Source organism: Bombyx mandarina, chromosome 01 (genome assembly GCF_030267445.1).
Source record: "Bombyx mandarina strain Sakado chromosome 01, ASM3026744v2".
NCBI lineage: Eukaryota > Metazoa > Arthropoda > Insecta > Lepidoptera > Bombycidae > Bombyx > Bombyx mandarina.
Genome location: NC_143208.1, coordinates 6,734,901 through 6,756,886, shown reverse-complemented (window position 1 = coordinate 6,756,886; position 21,986 = coordinate 6,734,901). Strand labels below are relative to the sequence as shown.

The following is a 21,986-nucleotide window of genomic DNA, read 5'->3' as shown; positions in this document are numbered from 1 at the left end:
ATGAGATTTTTATTTTAACTATCACAAGACCCTTATCTTCTTAAATAATTCCGACGTTTGTGTTTAAACCCTCACAAGTTATTTAATACATATTTCGTTTTTTTTTTCTTTTTTTCATTTTGCTTTGTTCCCGCGTGCGCCGACTGTTTCGCCGATGGTGTGAACGCATGCAACATGCAGTATGTAAGTATTTTTAATTACTTGTAAATTACAGCCGTTATAAACATTCATAATAATATGTTTACTTGTAGCCCCTCTGGCTTCTGTAACAAAGTGCACTCCTAATTAGCCGGTAAACGTTGGACTTTGTTAACAAAATACCGGCTAAATAAATATATATAGTCGTTATCTAAATGTTATATCTTTCATTTTAATGTTTATCAGCCGGCAGATAGTGTAGGTTAATCGCACTAAACGGCTTACGAAGGCGCACTGTTGAGAATATTCGTATATTCAACAATGAACTAAAACGAAATTCCCGTATCTATGCCGACGCAGCTTTTGTGTAGGTAGATAGATACATGGAAAATCGTGCCTGTACCCAATGTGCGCTGCAAATTAACAGAGCTTCCCTCGGGGCCAATATTTCTCCGAGCGACGTCGAACCTGGGACCGCCCGCCACTAACTACCCCACTGAATCAGCGACGATCACGCCTACATCTTGTACATACGACGATTGCTACGTAACTCGTACCCTCACCTCGGATAAAGTAATATATATTCGAGTGACTTACAACGCGGCCGTCTGAAAATCTTACTCGGCTAAGGTGTAAATTTTATTGAGTCTGCGGCCGCGAATCCGACGAGGAAACATGCCAAGGACCGGAACGACGAATTTAATTTTCCGGTACATTTGAAATTGTCGTGTTTTGATCACGATACGATTTCGGAATACAAGACGCAATATTGAAAATAAAAGTACTATAGTTTGATTTATTTATTTTTCAAACCATATGACGTCAATACGCAAACAAGTAGGTATCGGCGTTTTAATTTTACATTCAAATTATTATCTAATCGAAACAGTTAGTCGAACATGCCGAAATTGCTAACTATTACCGGCGGTTAAACTCAACATTTATCTAAAACGCGGTTCCTTAAAATTATACTTTACTTGCTACGAAGCTTTGAATATTAAAATGACCAACGATGATGCACGCTAATTCATATAACTATGCTAATAACATCCACCTTCACCAAAATATAATCTTTAATCTGGATGCAAATCATCCTAATACGTTCCGATTATAAAGAGCTATAATTTCGGCATTATATTGTCCATCAAAGTGTTTTACATATATAAAAATAAAAGACCCGCAATCAAGTAATTTGTTCGTCGACCTACTAAACTCTTTTCGTGGTCGAAACGTTTTTCGATCTAAGGCTCTGAATATTTGGCTCCATTATTTGGCATCGATCACAAAATTACACTGTGATTAAATTGGAATATACTAGTTTATTTATAATTAAATCTTTCGACGACGTGGTCGCCGGTTCAGTATAGGATTTCGTTTATTTCAGACTGCGATGCATTGGGCCTGTAAGCGGGGCGATGAAAATTTGGTGAAATTGCTAGGAGGAGTCGCTAGGCATGTTGTCAACGAACGTTCGGTGGGTACATACAGCTCAACACGTGCCAATATACGCATATATATTAGTCGCAATTTCGACTTTGCTTCATATATTTTGTGTTTGTTTTGCGTGTGCTCATGTATTCGTTTATAATCTAAGATTAGAATTAAATTAAAATTTTACAAATGCTCTACTTCTCAGACCGGCTTTCGGAAAACCCAAAGAAATATCTGCTTTAGTCCAAAGAATACGCATTCGGTAAAGATCACAGAAAAATACTCTTTGTTTAGTGTTGTATTTCAATCGTGCACCAATTTAAGGTACATGCAACGATTGAAATATTGACTTCATTTTATTTACGACTAGCGACCCGCCCTCGCATCGCTTCGGAAACATTATATTTTATTATTGATAGGCGAATCTCACCATGATGCGCGCGATATGACAATAACTGCGGGTGACGCTGCGGGGCGAAGCTAGTCTAAAAAAGTACGTTAAGTACTCCTAAGTACTAAGCCTAAGTTACTCCTTATATCATCAGCTACCTATCAGTGAAAGTCTCGTCAAAATCGGTCCAGCCGTTCCAGAGATTAGCTGGAACAAACAGACAGACATACACACAGACAGACAAAAATTGTAAAAAAATGTTATTTTGGTGTATGTACCGTATATATAAATTCATATGCATATAGTAAAAGAGGCTTTTTCAATATTACAAACAGACACTCCAATTTTATTTATATGTATAGATAGCAACAACGTATCAACTAGGCAGTAACAAAAAAGAACATATGTGTTACATACAAATTTAAAGGCAAAGTAATGGGTCAAACTAATGAATCTGCTCACTGAAATTGCGCAATAAACATTTTACTAAGAAGGTTTAAAATGTACGAACGCTTTTATTTCGTGTTAACTTAACAGGTTTTAAGTATCCTGTTAAAGTGTGATTACGTTATTTTTCATGTGGTGCCCGATACATGCCGTCGTCGATGGAAACAGAACGGGGTAAGTAGTTTTCTTATGCAACTGAATTTGTTGTTATCTATATTCGTGCATTATGCTAACCGGTAATGTATAATTCACAAAATTTATATCTCTAGGGCATTTAGTATTTAGTAAATTTGATTTAGTTTTTGTTTAAGGTTTAAAAAACCGCTCTCGGCAAAAACTATTTTAAACAGTAGCTTTTTTACTGGTGGTAGGACCTCTTGTGAGTCCGCACGGGTAGGTACCACCGCCCCGCCTATTTCTGCCGTGAAGCAGTTATGCGTTTCGGTTTGAAGGGTGGGGCAGCCGTTGTAACTATACTGAGACCTTAGAACTTATTTCTCAAGGTGTGTGGCGCATTTACGTCGTAGATGTCTATGGGTTCCAGTAACCACTTAACACCAGGTGGGCTGTGAGCTCGTCCACACATCTAGGCAATTAAAAAAAAAAAAAGCTAGGACTATATTCAATTGATAAGCTAAACTTGGAAACTTCTTGCTTAAAGTTTATGTTTACTAAACCTGTAATCTGCGAAAACCGTTTTCTCGTATCTTGTGATAGTGCACTCCGCGTGTCAGCTGATTTTTAATTTGTTTTACATTGCGTTATGCAAGAAATATTAGTATAAAATATTCTTTCGTATTCAGGGACATTACCGTTAGACGAATACCCCCTGTATTTTATGTTACAGGTGACGCATATTGTATTCGGCAATATCGAAATTTAATATGTAGGTTCAATATGAGTCTGTTAGCGAACGTAGCGGTGCTAGGCGCAGATGTGTGCCCTTCTACAGTTCACTATTTGTAATTCCAGTTATAAATACAAGCAATTCTCTAGAGCAGTGATTCTCAACCTTTTTTTTTGTTGCGGCACATATTTAACGATTTCAAAATTTGGCGGCACAAAAAAAAAAAGATAAAAATTATTTACTTACTACAACACACTGCATAAATAGTTTATCAAAAAATTTTAATATACGAAATAAACTACAATATACTATATATTTTTTTGTGGATTTAAATATATTATATTCATGTTTAAAATATTTTTCTTTTAAAATGATATAATTTAATAATATGTATTAACATTATTATATATTCGCAAAATTTGACGGCACACTTTTGAAATTTGGCGGCACACAAAAGTGCCGCGGAACAGTGGTTGAGAATCACTGCTCTAGAGTATCACAAAACGTTACTCTGTGTCATCGTTTCGAAAACTTGTATAATTGACCATCTGACTGTGAGGGGTTACCATCAGCGACGGGCATGGGCTGTGTCTGTAGGTATAACGACGAAAGGAAGATCTTTCACCGAGCGGGTGATATTGCTCAGTAGACAGACGGTCCAAATATCATTGTTCGCAACTTGTAACTAGTCTGGCCATAAATACTGTTACATAAAAACTTCTTTTTTTTTAACTTTTCAATTATTTTGAATTTGGAACATGTAGGTATATTATTTGAAAAAGCTTATTTCGATTTTGCGCACATATTTTTTCGTGTTCATTATCAAATTACAATATGGAATGGGGTGTTAAAGAAAATAGGATTGCAGTGAACGCCTTGCACGAAGTGGGTATGGAGCCGTCGGTCATATTCCAGACGCTTCAAAAACTTGGTATCAACCGTATATTCGTGTATCGTACTATGAATGGATACAACAACACTTCGTCTGTCGAAGACCAGAAAAGATCGGGGCGGCCGCTTGCTGTTAGAACTGCTAAGGCTGTTAATGCTGTTAAAGCCAGAATTCGTCGACACCCCATTAGGTAGCAAAAGATCTTATCGTGAGAAATGAAGGACTGTGTCGCATATTATAAAATAAGACCTGATGTACAGGACATGCCCTAAATCAATCTTTACAATTAAAGAGAGTGGATCTATCAAAATGCCCTTCTGTTGCGATACGTAGGTGAAAGGTACAGAAACATCCTCTTTACCGACGAAAAATTTTTCACGATCGAAGAACACTACATTAAGCAAAATAATAAAATGTACGCTCGCGGTTCTAAAGAAGCTGCTGAAGTGGTCGGAAAGGTACAACGTGGTCATCATCCTGCGTCAGGGATGGTTTGGTGGGGCATGTCTTATCAAGGAGTCACAAAACTACATTTTTGTGAAAAAGGAGTGAAAATTTCAGCCAAAGTGTATCAAGATACAGTCTTGGATCGTGTTGTGAAATGTCTCAACAATACACTTTTTAAAAATATACCGTGGACTTTTCAGTAGGACTTTACACCTGGTCACAAGGCACGAACTACCCAAGCCTGGCTTGAAACCAACATTCCGGACTTTATAAGAACTGATGATAGCCCAAATCTAGCCCAGACCTCAACTCTTTAGACTTTAAATTATGGTCAGTTTTAGAGGACATGGCCTGCACTAAACGACACGGTGACATTGAGTCTCTTAAAAAATCTTTGGAGCAAGCAGTGGCGAAATTTCCCTAGGAAACAGTGCGTGAATCCACAGATTCGTGGCCAAACAGATTAAAGTTCTGTATAAAAAAGCCAAAGGTGGCCATTTCGAATACAATTTTTTTTTGCTGATACTATAATACCTAGTCAGGTCATAAGTATTGTCACACAGTAAAAACTTTTCTTTTAGAATGCTGGCCACAAAAAAGTTTATTGGATTCGAATTTCGAGTTGTTCATGAAAATAAAAATAGTATACATTTAGAATTTTACTCATTTTTAAATATGGAGTGGACGCTTAAAGAAGACCGTGTTGCAGTTATTGCGTTGCATCGTTGCGGTTACGCGCCAATTCAAATTTTTAACATACTGAAAAATTTGAATACTACCAAAAGATTCGCTTATCGTACCATCAAACGATATAATGAAGACTTTAGTGTAGATGACAGGTCAAGAAGTGGTCGCCTTCGGTCTGTTAGGACTCCAGCAGTGATAAAAGCTGTGAAGGCGCGAATTCAAAGAAATCCCAAACGTAAGCAGAAACTGTTGGCCCTTCAGATGAGGTTAAGCAGAACCACGGTGAAAAGGGTGTTAAATGAAGACTTAGGGCTTCGGGCATATCGAAGAAAAACAGGACATCGTTTGAATGCTCGTCTAATGGACCTGAGACTGAAGAGATGCCGCGCTTTGTTGAAGCGGTACCCGGGAAAAAAATATCGGGAAATTCTTTTTTCGGATGAAAAAATTTTTACCGTAGAAGAGAGCTACAACAAACAAAATGATAAGGTGTACGCACACAGTAGTGAAGAAGCGAGCAACCTTATTCCGCGTGTCCAACGAGGTCATTTTCCATCCTCGCTCATGGTATGGTTGGGAGTTTCTTATTGGAGCTTAACAGAGGTACATTTTTGTGAGAAAGGTGTAAAAACGAATGCAGTTGTGTATCAAAATACAGTCCTGACGAACCTTGTGGTACCTGTTTCTCATACCATGTTCAATAACAGGCACTGGGTATTCCAACAAGATTCGGCGCCAGCTCATAGAGCGAAGAGCACACAAGACTGGCTGGCGGCCCGTGAAATCGACTTCATTAGGCACGAAGACTGGCCCTCCTCCAGTCCAGATTTGAATCCGTTAGATTACAAGATATGGCAACACTTGGAGGAAAAATCGTGTAATAAAAACCAAACCCGCAAAATTATAATTTGCGTAATCACTGGTGGTAGGACCTCTTGTGAGTCCGCACGGGTAGGTACCACCACCCCGCCTATTTCCGCCGTGAAGCAGTAATGCGTTTCGGTTCGAAGGGTGGGGTAGCCGTTGTAACTATACTGAGACCTTAGACCTTATATCTCGAGGTGGGTGGCGCATTTACGTTGTAGATGTCTATGGGCTCCAGTAACCACTTAACACCAGGTGGGCTGTGAGCCCGTCCATCCATCTAAGCAATAAAAAAAAAAAAAAAAAAAGAAAAGGCGTGCTCAAAGCCTCATCCCAATTTGGAGTCACTCAAGACATCCTTGATTAAGGCAGCCGCCGATATTGACATGGACCTCGTTCGTGCTGCGATAGACGACTGGCCGCGCAGATTGAAGGCCTGTATTCAAAATCACGGAGGTCATTTTGAATAAATTTCAGTGTTATAAGAATCTATGTTTTGTTAAGTTAATTTTGGTATATGAATGGTTACATAATGAATAAACTTGTTTCAATTATTTTACATTAAACATGTGACAGAATTTATGACCTGACTATGTAGATATGTAGGTATAAATGTTAATAATATTACATTACTTCATTTAAAAAAATGCATTTTCATTTGTAACAGAACTTATGGCTGGGCTAGGTACAAGGGGGCAAACTGTTTCCATAGTTATTTTCATCGTAATCAGTTCGGCTATTTAACCATATTTCGTCTTCTCGCATTAAAACTGTGTAATCTCAAAACTTACTATTAGGTATAATTTTACAGGAGATTGTTTTAAAGGCTTAAAATGTGATATTTTAAATATTAATCGTCTTTGCAAAATTTATTTTATTGAAGTTTACCAGTTACATTATCTGTCTTTTAAAGTAAGATAAAATTATGTATCAATTTTGTTAATAATAGTCAAAAAAAACTAAATAAAAAAAAAAAAAAACTAGAACCAAACTACGCTCTTTTGACAGTATTTATGAGAAAAATATTGGTGAAACCAAATTATTGCGCATATTAATTCAATTTTTGGAATATTTTTGGAAATTGTACACTTTTAATGCGAGAAGACGATTTGTATTTTCAAGGATGATATTTTTTACATTCCTATGTCCTTTAAAACAATTCGTTATTACAGGGATACACGCCGCTACACATTGCTATGCAATTTCGACACGAGCATGTTTACCGACTACTAGTCGAAGTATATGGTAAGACTATTGTTAGTTTAGTACTCTAATACTGCTACTTGTTACTCTAAAATTACTAGGTACTACTAGGTATTCTATTACTATCTACCACGATTTATGATTTGTTGAATATATTTTTAAATTAAAATCGTGGAAGGATTTTTAATGTGATAATTTTCATTAATCACAACCGATGCATCAATCCAAATAATTGAGGTATTTTTAATGTTTTCACGGTAAAACCATTGGCGCGGGTTTTCTCGTAACTAGCATTAATGATATTAATGATGTCATCATTCATTTGGGTACACGGAAAAATTAAGGTCTTTGGCGGAATGTTACTCGTATTCTGATTTTAAATTCGCCGTTTGTGTTTTGTTTTGTTTTTGAGGGACCGGGCCATTTCGTGATTCCGTTGTTAAAGCGCCTACTAAAGCCCATAGAGCTCTGTCAATCGCAACGTATGATCTTACGTTCATGGTACTAAAGCAGAAACCTTTTCTGAAGCGCTAACTACAACCTCACCATGCTACATCACAATCGGATGTATAGATTAGGAATGCATAGAACACAAACATACAACTACAAGCATTCTTTTGAAGTATATACGACTCAATTCACTAGTGCCTCGACGTTAGAGGTATTGAAGTCGAATGACGTCAAATGTACATTTAGAACTGTGATTGGTTCTTACGTATCTATCACTAGACGATGACCGAGCTTTGCTCGGTATTTTTTTTTATAACGCCGTCTTGTTGTATCTTTAAAGCAGTTAGTTGCTCTCAATTAAGAAAAATAGTATTCGCCAATATATGTCGGGAAGAGTCTCATAAAGTTGATTGATTACCTATCGATAAAGTTGATTATTGAAAACACGAATAAAACAACATTTTCTGAAAATAAATCGTAGCTAGATCGATTTATCGCCCCCGAAATCCTCTGTATACTAAATTTTATGAAAATCGTTGGAGCCGTTTCCGAGATTCAGATTGCTCGTTTAAAGGTACCTATAAGATAACTGCGACTGTTTGAAAATTACAGTCTTAAGAGATTAAAAAAGGGACAACAAGAACTAGATACTCGACTTGAGCTTATGTTTCAGATGTCGTCAATCAATTTCAAAGGCATTGCATAAGGCGTTCTATTAATATCGTAGTAAAATACACATTTGTAATTACACGCTAATTCAATGCGCATTCATAATACCTATGACCTGAGGACATAGAATTCCACATTTGATTGCGAATCGCGTGATAATCGTTGTTTTACCCGCGAGCGAATTCTCATTATAATAAAAAGTAATTGGTTCACATCGCCCTTAAGGATGTCGATCTTTCATCAGAATATTTTATACTTGGCTTGGCTTGGTGACATGGCTCTTAAAGAAATGTTTAAATTTCGGCGAATAGAATTAGATGTTAGATTTTTCCGAACATCCAATAGTTTTCTAGAAAACTTAAAAAAAAAATACACATTGTATTCGAAAAAAAAAAACTATGTTATACAGGGTGGTGATCAAACTTTAAAATGTTAAACTAATTTACACAATGAAGAGATAAATATTTCACTTTATAGTTAGTTCTACGGAACCCCAATGCTTAGTATTGGTACACTAGAAATAAATAATTGACATTGTCGATGCTCAAGCGTAAAGCAAACAAAACTAAATCACGAAATGAAAATATTAAGTAGGTCTTGAAACTACCAATATATTATTATGTCTAATTTACGGTGTCAGCTATACCGTCATCTTCATTTACAAATGAAACGATATTTATTAAGATCTTATATTAATTAATCCGGTAATCTTGTGATAAGTAGATAGAATGGGATATATACCACTTTCTCACCCTATGTTTACCGTCTAGGTGCTCCTTCTGACTAGAATATTAGATGGACCTCATCCCACATTACAGCACAATAAGATGACTTGACAACAACAACAAAAACAAATACACAGACATTAATAATTATTATAAATTCAACAATAATTCTACTCTTGCTCTTAAACTGACTTAAATATCGCCCTTTTATTTTAAAGAAAGACATGTGAGACAAGAGAGAGTTTGTCTTGAAAGTTCTTAATTTGAAAATGATAAACTCGATACGAGGAAAATAAGAATAATATTGTAGCAGTGACATCTACCGGTAAAATTAAGATTAAGGTGTTGACTGTTGCGAGTTAAGCGGCGTGTTGATATAGAACTTAGTACGTAATTATACCAACAGATGGCGTTGTTGTAAATTTTCAGATGCGGATCCCAACATACGGGATTGGTCTGGAAGGAAACCAAGGCAATATTTAGTCCATATGGATACGTCATTATCGCCCGGCTCATACAGAAGTAAGTATAAACGTAATAAAAATGTATACTAGTAAAACTTTAAATACTTAACGAACATTAGAATAATCTGCTCCAGATGAAAATTGTAAAAGTAAATTCTAAATGGCAGTACATTTTTTAAATTTGTTTTTCTAAATGTGTGGAACATAAGAGTTGATTTTCCAGAGCACGACTCATTTAATTTGTGTCGTACAGTGACGGCACCGCCTACAGCAAAAGTGATAAACGCATATAATCCGCCTTTGAGTAAGAGAGACAAACGATATAGCCTCCAGGGTAAATACATTGACAGTAAATTTGGGTTTTCTGTGGACCTACATAATATATACACCTATATACTAAATGTTAAACTCAGTAATGTGATCCACTTTCAATGAGAACTCCATTTTATTTGATTGTTTTGAATTCCTTTTTTTTATTTTTGTTGATATTTTAAGAATTCCTTAGACATACCTTATAATATGCGCAATATTTGTTACGAACTCGTATGGCTACCGCGGTGCGATCCATTCATGTGGACTGATCTGAAGGGCGCGCTATTGTAATGTCTCTATGATCTGTATATTTATTTATTCATTTATTTTAGTCTTCTTACAAATTAACAGTATAAGCAAAACATTTGTAAGGTGTATTAGCATAAATAATATTAGCTTAAGTAATTTCTAGCAACAGCTATAAATCGCTGCAAACCATCATGTAGTGTATCGATTTTCGAAACATAGGCTAGCAAGCCATCGAGTAGCTAGACGGCACGATATTGAAAAATTCTAAACGATTTTGGAAGTTTTTTAAATCCTACTTTAAAATTCATTTCTGCAGTGAATGCAAATAACGTACAAGATAACATAATAAAGTGGATCGCATTACTGTATCTCCTTGTAGTAACACGTAGTACTGGGCTCCTGTGGAAAATGTATACCTTCTGTGTGCGTACTTGTTTGTAATCGTCCTTTGTTTTTATGTGGGTTGTCCTCATGCTGTCCCATTAGTTGTAACTTTATAGTATTTCCCCCCTAAAACTGTAAACCACTGTAGACGTTTTAATAATTTCAATGCACCATTGTATTCGTAAATCAAACTTGATGATGTTTGGAGCTCCAAATGTTGACTTTTGATTAATTTCATTTTAATTAGATTTCTTTGTTTTAATGATTCAAATGCTCGTTTTCAGTGGTCAAACTACGTGGGTGTACAAATTCGGCTGTTACAATTTTTTTTTGTAATTAAATACGTAGGTACTTTATACACGTTCACGGATTACTTCCACGATTCCACGTATAATAAAAGTAAAATCTAAAAAAAATCTAATTAACGTATTTACTATACAATTGAGACAATGGACCTGAAGTCTGTCAAATCGGCATAATTACTTCAATGCGCCGCGTAGCGCACCGATGATCTACACGGCAGTCAACGTGTTAAATAACTTCGTGGTGCGATCCGCCCTTAAATGCCGGATCGGTTTTCAGAAAAGGAGGGCTTCCTTCGTATCGGTTCGCTCAACGTTCGCGTTAAAAAAACAACGGAGGCCTTCAGTAATTTCCTTGGCGTTGGTGCGACGAGGTCGTCCGCGTACATGCCGAAATCGGCTCGGGAACGCGACGAAAGACGCTCCGACGACGGCGAACTTCACAAGACCTGGGGCTCTGCTGATAATATACAGGTAAGCTATTAATACTCGCCAGAGACAAAAGAAAATGGACAAATCTTTGGATGAGGCCTTCACCTGAGAGGGGTACATGCATATAACATAAATATACAAAAAATAATATATTGCATGGAATAAATGGCTTTTTTATTATTAATACTAGCGGTAGCCGACTTAACCTAACAGGTGTGTGGCTCTAATAAATAATTAAAAAAAAAAAAACTAGCGGTCTCGAAATTCGACCATAACTAATTTAAATTATAAATTCGAACACTATTATAGTTCTATTGACACATTTGTATAATAATCATTGTTCGATAATCACAATCTATTCTCAATTTGACCACAGAATTTAACAATAAACAAAAGAGTATAAAATAAGGGTGTGTGTGTATGTAATGTTTTTTTATAGTTTTAATGTATTTTTTTATGTATAATTTACAAAAAAAAATTAGCATTCTGCACTCCTTTTCTATATTCTCTATAGGTGTGAGAAATTTTATATATCTGCGCAGTTTTCGTAAAAAGGGGTACAAAGTTTTTGCTTCACGTATTAGTATATAGAATCTTAATCTATCTTTGTTTAAATATCCTTTTTTTGATGACAGAACATTAAACACGCTGTTTGTGCGTGAATCACAGAGTAGATTTACGTACGTTAATACGTACGTACGTACATTACGTAGATATTAGATAGTCGATGCACGTTTATTGGAAAAATGTAAAAATGTTTCTTCATTACTGGTGGTGTGTAGTGAGTCCGCACGGCTAGGTACCACCACCCTGCCTATTTCTGTCGTGAAGCACTACTGACACTCAGTGAAGGTTTGAATGGTTGGGCAGCCGTTGTACTGTAAAAACTGAGACCTTAGAACTTATACCTCAAGGTGGGTGGCGGCATTTACGTTCTAGATGTCTATAGGCTCCTCACTTAACACCAGGTAGGCTGTGAGCTCATCCACCCATCTAAGCAATAAAAAAATAAAAAAGACAGATCGAAAAATTACCACGATCACACGAACGGTTCATTGAATGATGGAAATTAATTGTGATTGTTCTAGAAGGATGACAAGTTAATGCCCCCGCCAATGAGTAGTAAAGTACGACGCAGGGGAGCTACGGGACGTCGCGGCGTAGGAGCTGCCCACAGTCGCAGCACTCCTTCCACGCCCGATCAGGTATAGAATTCGAGAATGCAGTGCGCTAAATTGCAAATTTTTTAACTTCTCGATCGCGTAAAAGTTAACTCAAATTTGTATGGAGTTGGAACAGCGCCCCTAGCGGCAAACGTAGGCAAACGTTTCAATTCCGTACAAATATGAGTTAACGTTTACGCGATCGAGAAGTTAAAAAACTGGCACTAAGCACACAGATAACAAATCCGCAAGGGATGGTTCTGGCTGTTTTTTTTTTGTTGAAATGAAAATTTCATTTGATACTAGATGAAACGTTCTTCTTCTTTGTCGTTTCCTCATTACTGAGGGTCGTGACCACCTTGGTCCAGTTTTTGCACGAGCTTCCTCCAATGTTGTCTGCATTCGGCCTCCTTAATGGCGCATTAACATAATGAAACGTTCATTAACGTCATTACACTAAAAAAAGACAAACATATGCAGGATCTTACATGTAAGCAAGATAGATACAATGCGGCTGATATCTCGGCTCTACAGTGCGTGATTGCACGCTTGCATTCTTATTATCCTTTTTGTAATGGAATAATTGAAATACGAATAAAACATATGACCTCACGTTTCAAGGTCAAATGTAACTCAGATTGGCCTTCAATCCGAGGACACATCGCGTGCCGATATCGTGTGTACTACTTCACGATACATTCCCGTCGGAGCATAGCTAAAACAGCCCCTTAGGCTTACCAACGATTAGATAGGCAAAAAAAAATCACGTAATATTATCTCATTAGCTTATCAGTGAATTTAATACCGTAGATTGGGGGGAATCGGAACCCTTTTCAATTCCAACACAAATTTTCTTTGGGTAATACCAATAAAATTGAGATTAAAATTGTTCCGGAGGTTTAATTTTTTATATACGACGCATGCGATACATAGTTCATTACAAAATATACACAAATACTTAACTACTAGCTTAACCCGATTCATCTTAGCTTTGGGGTGAATCAGGTTACGTATGGGGACAATAGAGTTTTTCGATAGGGCTGGCACTGTTTAGTTTTTAGGTAGGTACCTAACTTTAGGTAATTAAATTTTTAATATCTTTAATGAGCTACGAAACTGATGATTAAATTAAACTATTTAATATTCTTAAACACTAAATAATAGTCATTTCCAGCTCAACAAAGTGTAATCTAGCAACTCAACAAAAGTATTGTGACATCCCAGATTTGTCCCTATTCCCCCTAATCGACTGTACAGTACCAGGCAATAAATATTGCACATCGATATTTAGAAAGAGACAGTCGTCTAATTTCGTTTTTATTGTATAGCGTTACCTGTGTGCGACGAAACACTAACGATCCGGTACCTATGGAGACTAAACGTCAATTAGGTGATGTGCGACAGATATAACGCTCTACGAAGCAAAAATTAACCGTCTCTTTCCCATGGTCGATGTGCAATATTTATTACCGGGTACTGTAATGTACCTATATTTAATTTTCCAGCCTCGAGCTCAGATGGGCGTCCCGGAAGAGAGAGATTCCGATTCTGATTCCGCAGCGGGATTCCATTCAGCATGGCGACAACAACGTGCTTCAAACTGTACATAGTCACCCGCGAACATTTTAATGAAAAACTAGTTTAGCGTCGTTTAGACTTAAAAAAGATATCTATACTAATATATAAATCTACAGTGGTTTTTTACAGATGTTCCTACTGAACTATGCATCCGATTGACTTGAAACTCGGTATCCATGTAGAAAATGCATGTACTTAATGGATAGGCTAATGTTTATATGAGTGTTGGACTCCCTACACCAGTTGCGGGGGCGTTAATGATGAGAATCTTTGTGGGGGAGGGGGGGGGGTGAGAAATAATATAATAATGTTAATTTTAAATGCCCAGCGAAGCGGACGGGTACAGCTAGTATATCTATAAGATTTGGCCTGCGATTGAATACTTCTGAAGGTTTCATTTCTACCCTGATAATTCACAAGACACAATTATCATAGTATTTTCTTCGGTTTTCGTGAATCCTTGAATGCATAATGAAAACTCCTTTTACGGTTTAATCTCGATTATTTTTTTCGATTTATTTATTTCGATTTCATTATTACTGATGTGTCGAATATTATTCGAGTTTTCGTGGTAACGTACAATTATGATCTTTCATTCGTCGACATCTCGATATTGTGCCAACTATCGTCTATTTTTCTATAAAAAAAATATTTCTCTTTAAGGTTTATTTTTAAATGTATTTGAAACTTTGGCAATTAATATATTGAACATAAAAAAATAAAAACACGAAATTAAACCTCAAAAGTAGTTATAATTACACAAGTATGTATTCGCCCTATAAAAAAACGAATTCTTGATTTTTAACGAATAAATTTTTCATTTGTTCCTAGTTCCGTTAACTCGCACAAATATTGTATGGCACGTTGATTCTCGTGTCGAATAAAAACATTATTATATATTATTTCCTTTAAACACCTTATGTGTATACGAATAAGGTTCTTAATTGTTAAAACAATTGACTTATCGTATTAAACACATAAATAACTGTGAATCTATTCGATACGTCACAGATTGTATTTATATTAAACATTATATAACTAACTAATCGACCATAACATTCCAATGGGAACATTCCTTGATTAATTCAAGAAGGAATAAATATGAGAGAAAAAAGTGTAACTTTCTATGTACACAAATTATTATAGTCCTCGTTCAGGCAAATTTACTTATTTAACTAAAAGTGTTTCGATCATACGAAGCTATATATCATATATATATATTAATATCAACCTATATTCTTTAGTTTTTTCCCAAGTCGTAAACACGAAACTATTTTCACGGTCTAATCTTTTTATTGTCGTTTTATGATTATCGAATTGTATAATATTTAACTTTTCTAGTAAGATTCTAAATAATATTATAAAAGTAATTATGCTATAAGATTCGTAATTTGCTGCAATTAAGTCGTTTAAGGCCTAAATAAGACATAAATACATATTCCTTCTTGGTATAAGACTTCGTTGAAAAAATGTGCTTAACTATTAATTACCTTATGTTCTTGTATACAAAAGTGATTATTGCAATAATAAATCCAATCTTATGCTCCAATAGAACCGTTCTTATGCACTTTATTTTCAAAAATATTTGTTATTTAGAATTGTTAATTCAGTTATGAAGAACTTAAAATGTATTTATAAAGTGTGCCCAAAACAATGTTTCCAAGAATTAATTAAAATAGCTTACCTCAATAATTTTAATTAATTCTTCACGTTGGACATAATATACTAACATCAATAAATACACTTCGAAATATTAAAAACTACGTCACAGTAATTCTGACACGTGACGTCAGAAGAGGCTAAATCATTTGCAGAACTTTTTGGGTCTAGTGACCAATTTTGAACAAACCATAATATCTTGAACTTAGCACACGCTGTACAATGTAACTTCGAAACAAATATATTCACGTTTGCACATGATTTTTCGACTTTAATGCATTTGATAAATTAGTAAATTAAAATAGTTAATAGGTACATAGTGCGCTAATTAGAATACATTTTTATGTATTGTTATGTTATCTATATTGTCGGTTATTCGTAAAGTTTTGCTACAAATCGAAAAATTTATCGGTGACTCGGTCACAAAATTATATTATTAAAAATAACAAATATCAAATTTATAATTCATAGATTAGTCAACAGTATTCCTCTTAATATGTACCTTTCTTAGTTGTGTAATTTCATTCATTCCGAAACAACTTGTTCGTTTCATTGAAACTTTATTAAAAAATCATTCCTTAGGTGTTTTTGATTATATTTTTGTAAATTTAATAAAATTTATATTTTGTTTCTATATATGTTAGATTTTAAATGTAATAAATTTAATGCTTGCATATGCTGGTTTGATTTTATTTATTTTATTATCACTAGCAAATTAATTAATAAACTACCTATAATATTTCGTCCGCATTTTAAATACTAATCTTGCCTCGATTTTTTTATTTTACTTCCTCGTCGTGCTCCTCATGATTATGGACCGTGAAATCAATCTCCAAGAGAAATAAAAGCATATACAACTCGACCAAGCTAAGTTTGCACCTCGCATCGATTACGTCACACTGCCGCTTAGGTATGGTCTGAAAAAAGGATTCGCTATGACTTTAAAAATGTAAACAAATGTTTGTTAGATTTTACTATGCATTTATTGTTTTTAACAATATATTATACATAGGTACATTAGAATATAGCGATATCGGGTTTTTGTATTAAGACCACCCGGGCATTCTTGCAGTTTTTAAATTTGTATCCTAATTGCTCAGTAATAATTTTCCTTTGATTCCTTTTCAGGATTATGTTTCTCCCTTCACTGTGTATCACCTTTCCTTTCATATTTTTTGCCCACAACAGTCCTCTCGAAGTAAAAAGAAATGAACGATATACATATAGAAATACACAAAATAACATATCTCATCGAATTTGTATTAGAAGATACATAGAATTGCATAATGAGGTTAGAAATAAAATTACACCTTTGAATTATAAGTACTTTAAGGCTTTCATCTGTTTTTTTTTGTTGGCTTAGATGGGTGGACGAGGTCACAGCCCACCTGGTTACTATAGATAGATATAGACAACTAGCCCATAGATAACTACAACGTAAATGCGCCACCCACTGAAATATAAGTTCTAAAGTCTCAGTATAGTTACAACGGCTGCCCCGCCCTTCAAACCGAAAAGCATTACTGCTTCACGGCGGAAATAGGCAGTGTGGTGGTACCTACCCGTGCGGAATCACAAGAGGTCCTACCACCATGTCTTAATCAAGTTGTGAATCAAGGAGCGAGATTTGCTAACAGCTGCCCGAGCGACTCCAAAGGAGACTTAACAACACAAGAGCAACTGCATCGCGAATGATATTACCACCGGTTTTTTTAATGTTTGAAGTATTACTGGAGGCCCGAAGGCTTTTCCAGTTTCACCAGGACAGGTGGGCGAGCAAAGGCTCAGCCAGAAGGGGCTACCACCGGATCGAAATCGAAGTGTATGTAGCGTGCAACATTGGCACATTAAGTCACACTCGGGTGTCATCGGGCGCAATCGGAATTCCCGAACGCGCAGGTGTCACCCGACGTCAGTGAACAATATTCGCGCGCCGATTTGAGTTTAACATAAATCGTAATATTAATAGAATTAATATTTTCTAGTGCCTAACGTCGTTTTCTCGGTTTTGTTAACATTATAATATTTTACACATCCGAAACATTATAAGTAATTATGAAATAGTGTGTTTGAATTATTTATTCTGAGTAAGAGTTTCCCGCTAGTGCGAGAAGTAAATAACAAACCACATGTACACGCTGTATCATCATGAACTATGTACAAGCATTACTTACTGATTTTTACAATGGCATAAAATATTTTTTAAATCATGTGTTTTACCCACTCTTCCAAGAAGGAGAAATAAGAAGCGACCAATTTTAAAATTAATATGCCACCGTCCGCAAGAGTCTATTAGACATTTATTGTTACTGGCTATTCTCGTTTTGCTAATGGCGAATACTTAAATAGACACAACCAAGTGGTCAGTCAAGTCAAGACATCTTGCCTTGAAATATGGCTTGGTTGTTTCTGCTATTTGGTCATGTTGCACGCAGGGATACCAGCAATTTGGATCGCCTTGTGGTGACCGGTAAAATCGAAGGAAAAAGGCCTAGGGGTAGAGGTCCCAAAGAATAGTCAGAGCAAATAGCGGAGGAACTAAAAATACCCGTCAGCGACGCACTCCACCAAGCTATAGAACGGGATCGATGGAGACAGCTAGTTGATGGAAGCAAACGAGTCACGATCTTCAGCAATGAAGGACCGATTGAAGAGAGAGAGAGAGAGAGAGATTTCTGCTATACCTTATCACAAATACCAGTCTCAACTAATGAAATAATAATTCCTGAAAATGGTCACTTTACACTCTAATGGGACCTATATATTATTACGGATAAGTCTATTGTTGCCAATAAACCTGATATTGTGATAATAGATCAGTCAGCGCGTCGAGCTGTGTTGGTTGATATCATCATTCCGCATAACGAGAACCCCGTGAAAGCAGAAAAGGAAATGAATAAAATATTCAGACCTCGCCCACGAGACTATTGCCATGTGGCATATTGAACAACTATGCATTTATATGAACACGGTGTGATAGCGAAAAGCTTCTACAACCCCTTAAGAAATTTTCGTTATCCAACTGAGTTGGGGGCATTGACAGAAAGCGGATACGGCGCGTTTTTTGAGGAAGTTTCTCACTCTGGAGCCCTAACTACTGGCGGCTTGTGTCGTAGACATCGCCAACGGCGGCAATCTTTCTATTTTCTTAGTTTTTTTTAAGTTGGTTAATAATAAATTAAAATAAATTTAATATACGATAATAACATGGCAAAAGACAGTATTAAAACCCATTCTCATTTTTAAATTGTTTTGTGATTTGTTTAGTTTTTTCTATTAAATACTTCGGTAACTGTTTTTGGTTATGCTCGGATAGAGAGATGGAAGGTGGTAACCAACGCTAAATCTTTACTAATATAAAAAAAAAAAAAAACACAATTTTTTTGGTTGTGCTTGCGTGTTTAATTTTGTTCAATTAATTTTTATGTGAAATCGGATATGTTTAATGCCTTTTTTATTAAATTTCTTTACATACAATCAACACTAGTATAATTTCTTCAACTACATCTAGAACGTTTATAACTCTAGCTATCCAAAAAATCAGAAAATACTACTTAATTATGAAAAGCGTCAACCCTGAGTTTAATAAAAAAATTATAGGCAAGAGTTCTTTAACGAAAAAAGTTCCTGAAACAAAATTCTAAAAAGGAGTAAAAAGATGACGACACAATAGAAGGTAAATGGTAATATTTGTTTAACTTTAATTACAACGTACCGAGAAATGTTCGTCGAGTAAAGTTTTATGTCTAACTTTATTTCTACATTGCTTCCTAGAAACCGTAAACTCGATTTAATTATTTCAAATTACACATTTAGAAGAAATATTTTATTTAATTTTTTATAGCGAATATAATTTTAATAATCTCTGGTTTATCGATCAATGGCCCTAATTAATGGATTTTCCCCGCGTTTTTCGTTTATTCATTAACCCCGCAGGTGGGTACTAATTCCCGTATTCACGAACGACTTCCACGACTAAATCCCTAAAAAAACACGTGTGGCACTCGGGGACTGCTGCAGTAAAACTATTGCATAGCATTTTTTATCAACTTAGACAATCATAATTAAACAATAATAATTTAATATTAAAACAATAATAAAATAAGACCACGCTATATTTATAAACATTAACAAAAGCAAAGCATTAACTGTCCCCTTCACACTCATAAGCTAGACCGCGCGAGACAGAGATGGGCAGACTTTTCATGAGACGCGTGCAGTGCGACGTCACGCCGCGCACTTATTCACAAACACTACACAAGCAGAACGTCTGAATGTGTTGAACGTGAGCTACATGGTAGGCGGAGTGGGGGTGTTAGGTTTTATTTTCGTTACGGAATTTCTTGATTCGGTCGCAGCGCTCAAAGCCCGCGATAAAAGCTATGCAATAGCTTAACTGCGAGGTTGCGACAGTCAACGTATAAAATAGTCAGCATTATGTCCTTAGTCGAAACAGCTTTTAGACTTTACACTTTAGCCTTGAGAAATATATGAATTGAAACCGCGATCGAAGATACCAAGGCGGCAGCACTAACAAAATTAAAATATACTACCAAGTATGTATTAGAAAGGCCTACTGTAGCCGATGTGTTACCGCACTAGTCACGTCCATCGTAGCTTTCGCGAGGAGAACACACGTGCATATATTTTACCCCGTCTTAATGAAAAGCTATTTAAATGTTTTCTCTTAAAATTAGGAAGGGCGCGGCGTCTATGTGATTTCATCTGCATAAATTAAAAACTATACAAAAAATTATATTAAGTGTGAATATCTACGATATCTAATTTACGGTTTCTTAGGCTAGTGATATGATTTTAAATTCCAAATTGTTTGTTCTGAAAGGATGTGTTTTGATGCTGCCCTGCTAGCCACCATCATTGTCTATTTCGGTGGCGAAGTTATCATGCGTTCGGGTTACAAGAATGGCATAGCCATTAATCAATACAATTGAGACATCGTGTCTCAAAGTGTGATATCTACGAGCTTCGGTAAGCATTCCTTGAATACCCAATAGACTGAGTAGAACATGACTTTGCCTGCTCATTTGCAGAAAAAATAAAATCTTTTATAATTGTTTTTTCAATCGCAAAAGCAACATATCCCACGCAATCAAAACCTTTGTATTTTATTGCCCAATATGTTGTTTTAAAGCGACAAGTGGCGTAATTTAAAATAACAGGCTAAGCAATAAGTTAAACAGCGAGCTTTTATTGGTACGTCAATAGACTATTTCGAATAAGAAGCCAAAGAAACATGCAGTTAAATAATAAACTGAATACATTCAGTCAATTACGTTGTCAAGGCTATGTATCTTTAATAAAATTTGAGTGCATAGTTTTTCAGTACCTACTTGCCTTAATAGCCGTTTGGATAAAGCGGCACGACACGAGAGAACCCTCTCATCGTGGCCGCCGGTAACTACATTCCCGATTCTGCGGACCGAATGGGAAACAGTCGACGTCGCCCAAAACACGTCATCTTGGACCCTCCCGATCCACTAAGGATGCTTTTAGGTACCCCAAGCACCGGTCATCTTTCTCGTCGAACCCGTCACTTGCGACGAAGGGCTCGGCGAGTAAATTAACCCACAGACACAGGCCACTGAGTTTCTCGCCGGATCTTCTCAGTGCTCAGTAGATTCTGCGAAGCACGACTCTTGCTACGGTTCGTGTTAGCTACAACGTCAGGTTTGAGCCCCGTGAGCTCACCTGCTCGTCCGGTGACGCTGATATGGTCTCTCAAGACCATCAGCTTAGGTAGGGAAAAATAAAAGCTTTAATAGAAAAATCAACCATGCAACATTAATCAATTGTCGTAATTACTGTAGATACTCACAATACACAATATTGTGAGCATTCAGCGTCGTACTGAGACGAAGTCGTTGCGACCCAATGAACAAGACGCCCGGTGCATTCATACCCAGCGATGCGACTGTACCGGTGTTCGAATCCAGGTATCAGTCGAAACAAGGTCCAATATTTTTAATGAAACACGTACTTAAGACATCTTCACGAATTACTTCCACGATTAAGGAATTACATCGTGTTATAAAAATAAAATCCGTAAAAAATATTTCGTTAGTATTGGTGGCAGGACGTCTTGATAGCACCGCACGGGTAAGTATCACCACCGTGTCTATTTCGGCAGTAATGTCTTTCGGTTCGAAGAGTGGCGCAGCTGTTATATTTTAACTTTTTTTTATTGCTTAGATGTGTGAACGAGCTCACAGTCCACCTGGTGTTAAGTGGTTA

General features: G+C 36.1%; 1 protein-coding gene across 3 annotated transcripts; it reads left to right on the top strand.

Annotated features, from left to right (window-relative positions):
* Positions 1-1,503: 1,503 nt before the first annotated feature.
* LOC114244503 (uncharacterized) lies at positions 1,504-16,408 on the top strand. Of its 3 annotated transcripts, none has more exons than XM_089728401.1 (7): positions 1,504-2,581; positions 7,317-7,389; positions 9,621-9,713; positions 9,879-9,989; positions 11,183-11,376; positions 12,423-12,539; positions 14,003-16,408. In XM_089728401.1, the coding sequence occupies exons 2-7, from the start codon at positions 7,341-7,343 to the stop codon at positions 14,105-14,107; spliced, it is 669 nt and encodes a 222-aa protein (XP_089584527.1). In that variant the 5' UTR covers positions 1,504-2,581; positions 7,317-7,340; the 3' UTR covers positions 14,108-16,408. The 3 variants fall into 3 exon arrangements, with proteins under 3 accessions (XP_089584527.1, XP_089584516.1, XP_089584522.1); XM_089728390.1 differs by having other exon boundaries at positions 2,498-2,581; positions 9,909-9,989; XM_089728396.1 differs by lacking the exon at positions 9,879-9,989 and having other exon boundaries at positions 2,498-2,581.
* The last annotated feature ends 5,578 nt before the right edge of the window (positions 16,409-21,986 follow it).

Coding starts and splice junctions, on each gene's coding strand:
- LOC114244503 (XM_089728401.1), top strand. CDS start 7,341: ATGCAATTTCGACACGAGCATGTTTACCGACTACTAGTCGAAGTATAT. Junction 7,390..9,620: donor ACTACTAGTCGAAGTATATG/GTAAGACTATTG, acceptor GTAAATTTTCAG/ATGCGGATCCCAACATACGG. Junction 11,377..12,422: donor GCTCTGCTGATAATATACAG/GTAAGCTATTAA, acceptor TGATTGTTCTAG/AAGGATGACAAGTTAATGCC.